The sequence below is a fragment of the Montipora capricornis genome, chromosome 5 (genome assembly GCF_036669925.1).
Source record: "Montipora capricornis isolate CH-2021 chromosome 5, ASM3666992v2, whole genome shotgun sequence".
Lineage (NCBI taxonomy): Eukaryota > Metazoa > Cnidaria > Anthozoa > Scleractinia > Acroporidae > Montipora > Montipora capricornis.
Genome location: NC_090887.1, coordinates 5,984,894 through 5,987,393, shown reverse-complemented (window position 1 = coordinate 5,987,393; position 2,500 = coordinate 5,984,894). Strand labels below are relative to the sequence as shown.

Genomic DNA, 2,500 nt, shown 5'->3' with positions numbered 1-2,500 from the left:
TCGCAAAACAGGCAAAGACCATTCAGTAGTTTGGTCAAGAGGGGAGGATTACGTGAGATAAAAGATCTTCCATACCAGAGTGTCTTTATTCAATCTAAATTTAACGCTTGGTCATAATGCGCGACACCTGATTGGCTAGTCCTCGGATCACTGATCACGCGATACTGGCCAGAACACCAAAGCAAGTCTCACAGCGTAGCGAAAAACTTAAAACAGAAATAAAAACAAAAACTGTCGTGGTATTTGGGAAAGTGTTTCATCGCCTTATCCTAGCTAATAATTCATGTTAGTCCACATATAGAGCACAAACCATTGTTAACAATTGTTAGCTTAGCTATTGTTTGGACGTCTATAGTATATTTGGTGGTTTCGGCTAACATGTCCTCATCCTCTTTCGGTTTGATTCGAAAAAAAAAATAGTGATCTTACAGGCCACAGACGGATTTTCTTTTAATCAGTATCAAGTTCAGGCAAAACGCTTTCATTAAAACAACATTTTTGGGAAAAATTCACGTTTACTCAATTGCCTTGCAGTCCATTGTGCGCAAATTTCATTTCTTGCTCCTGTTAAACGATACAGACCAACAATAAAATACCTTTTTCCCTGGAGGTCCTCTAAGCCCTTGTTGTCCCTGTTGTCCAGGCTCTCCCTGAAACAATCGCAAGAGGTTTACTCTGAGAAATACTTGTTAAGCCATCGCTTCCTACCAAGAAACATAGCATTCATACCTTCCTCCCTTCGGTACCATTCATTCCTGGTTCCCCTTTATCACCTTGCGAGGCATTAACAGGCTACAAGACACAATCATTTTAATCATGAGATGTCACTTCCTGCACAAGGAAGTTATGCATACCAAAAGCCCATGGAGAGTTATCAATAAGACCCAATAATAGGACACGGAGTTCCTTACACGAGTCGACCTCCGAGAGTCAGAATACAAAGGCACCCAACGAGCAACTTCGGTAAATTTCTGTTCGGAAGGAAGGTAGGCTAGAAGTTTCGAATATGTGAACTCAGACGTTCGCGGCGCACTAAAATCTTAGACATTTTTCTAAATAGATTTCCTAGATATTTCGAAAAAATTAGTGAACCTAAGAGACTGAAGCCGTAGAATTTCGAAACCACACAGAAGAACGATAAAATTCTAATGGGCTGAGTAAGAGTCAACTGTGATATTGGAAAAAGCATAAAATTTGAACATTTACAACTTATATCATTTTCATCAAAGTTTGTTTGAGAATCACATTTTAAGTAAACGTCCCTAAAATTTTCAGAGAAAAAAGGACAACTACGTGATGCAAAGTTTTTGATCAGACCCCTTCACGATTGCTAGAACGTTCGGACGAGGCAAAAAAGCAACCTAGAGATTTTCTCTCAATTCATGTCCAGAAACGCGCGCAATGGCGAAAATGGCAACAATTCGTCAAATGCTCCAAATTTTGGCCAATGACGAGTCAAAATATGCCCAGAAATGTACGCAATGGCGAAAATCACAACAATTCGCCAAATTCGCAAACGTTTGGCCAATGGCGTCTCAAAACATGTCCAGAAACGCGCGCAATGGCGAAAATGGCAACAATTCGTCAAATGCGCCAAATTTTGGCTAATGACGTGTCAAAATATGCCCAGAAATGTACGCTATGGCGAAAATGACAACAATTCGCCAAATTCGTCAAAGTTTGGCCAATGGCGAAAATGCCAACAATTTGCCAACTTCCCCTAAGTTAGGCCAATGGTGAAATTGTCGAAAATGGTGACAATTTGCCAAATTCCCCAAAGTTTCCAAATGGCGAGTATCTCGAAATTTCTACAGCCCTCAAGTTGTCCTAGAGGATCCGAACAGACAAATATTTGGTGTAGGGCAGCTAAAAACTCGCTAAACGCGAGCTTTTGAAGCATCGTGGAAACCATTTTAGGTAATTCTGACAAAGTTTAAGACATCACGTTGAGTGCCCCTGAAAATAAACTGTACAACAGACAGACCACAACGCCGGGACCACCTCCATGCCCTGTTTTTTGAGAATAGTGAGTGGGTTCGTTTAAATTTACGGCCCATTGGGTTGTAAATATTGAAGGGTTGCGAGACGGGGCCTATGATTGAATAAAGATGAACCAAGAGATACTTTTACTACTAAATTAGAGGGAGAAAAAGCCCTGAATTATCTACATGATGCAGGACCAATCCATTCTTCAAAACTCTTTACTTAACATGAAAACCAACAAACCTCCCTTTCAGTGCTTCTAATAATAAATACGGGTATAATGACAAAGATTTTTCTGGGCTTTAAGATTTCCATCAGCCCGACAGACCAAAAGCTCGCTTCTTTAAAATTATGATCATCAAAAATTATAACCAGCTCACCATTCCTGTTTCAGGATCGAGAAGTACTCCGGGTTCTCCCGGGGCACCCGGAGGACCGGGTAATCCGGCGGGGCCTGGACTTCCGGGAAGACCAGTTTTCCCTGGTGCACCCTTTGGACCTTGTATATATTGGTCAC

General features: G+C 41.2%; 1 protein-coding gene across 3 annotated transcripts in view; it reads right to left on the bottom strand.

The window, feature by feature from the left end:
- The window catches only part of LOC138049276 (uncharacterized), a 71,161-nt gene that overhangs the window by 28,000 nt on the left and 40,661 nt on the right, over positions 1-2,500 (bottom strand). For all 3 annotated transcript variants that reach the window (XM_068895478.1, XM_068895479.1, XM_068895480.1), the window contains 3 exons: positions 2,364-2,500; positions 730-792; positions 597-650 (listed from right to left, as the gene is read on the bottom strand). The exon at positions 2,364-2,500 is cut by the window's right edge and continues 7 nt beyond it. In XM_068895478.1, coding sequence (XP_068751579.1) covers positions 597-650; positions 730-792; positions 2,364-2,500 — 254 coding nt within the window. The remainder of the gene's footprint in view (positions 1-596; positions 651-729; positions 793-2,363) is intronic.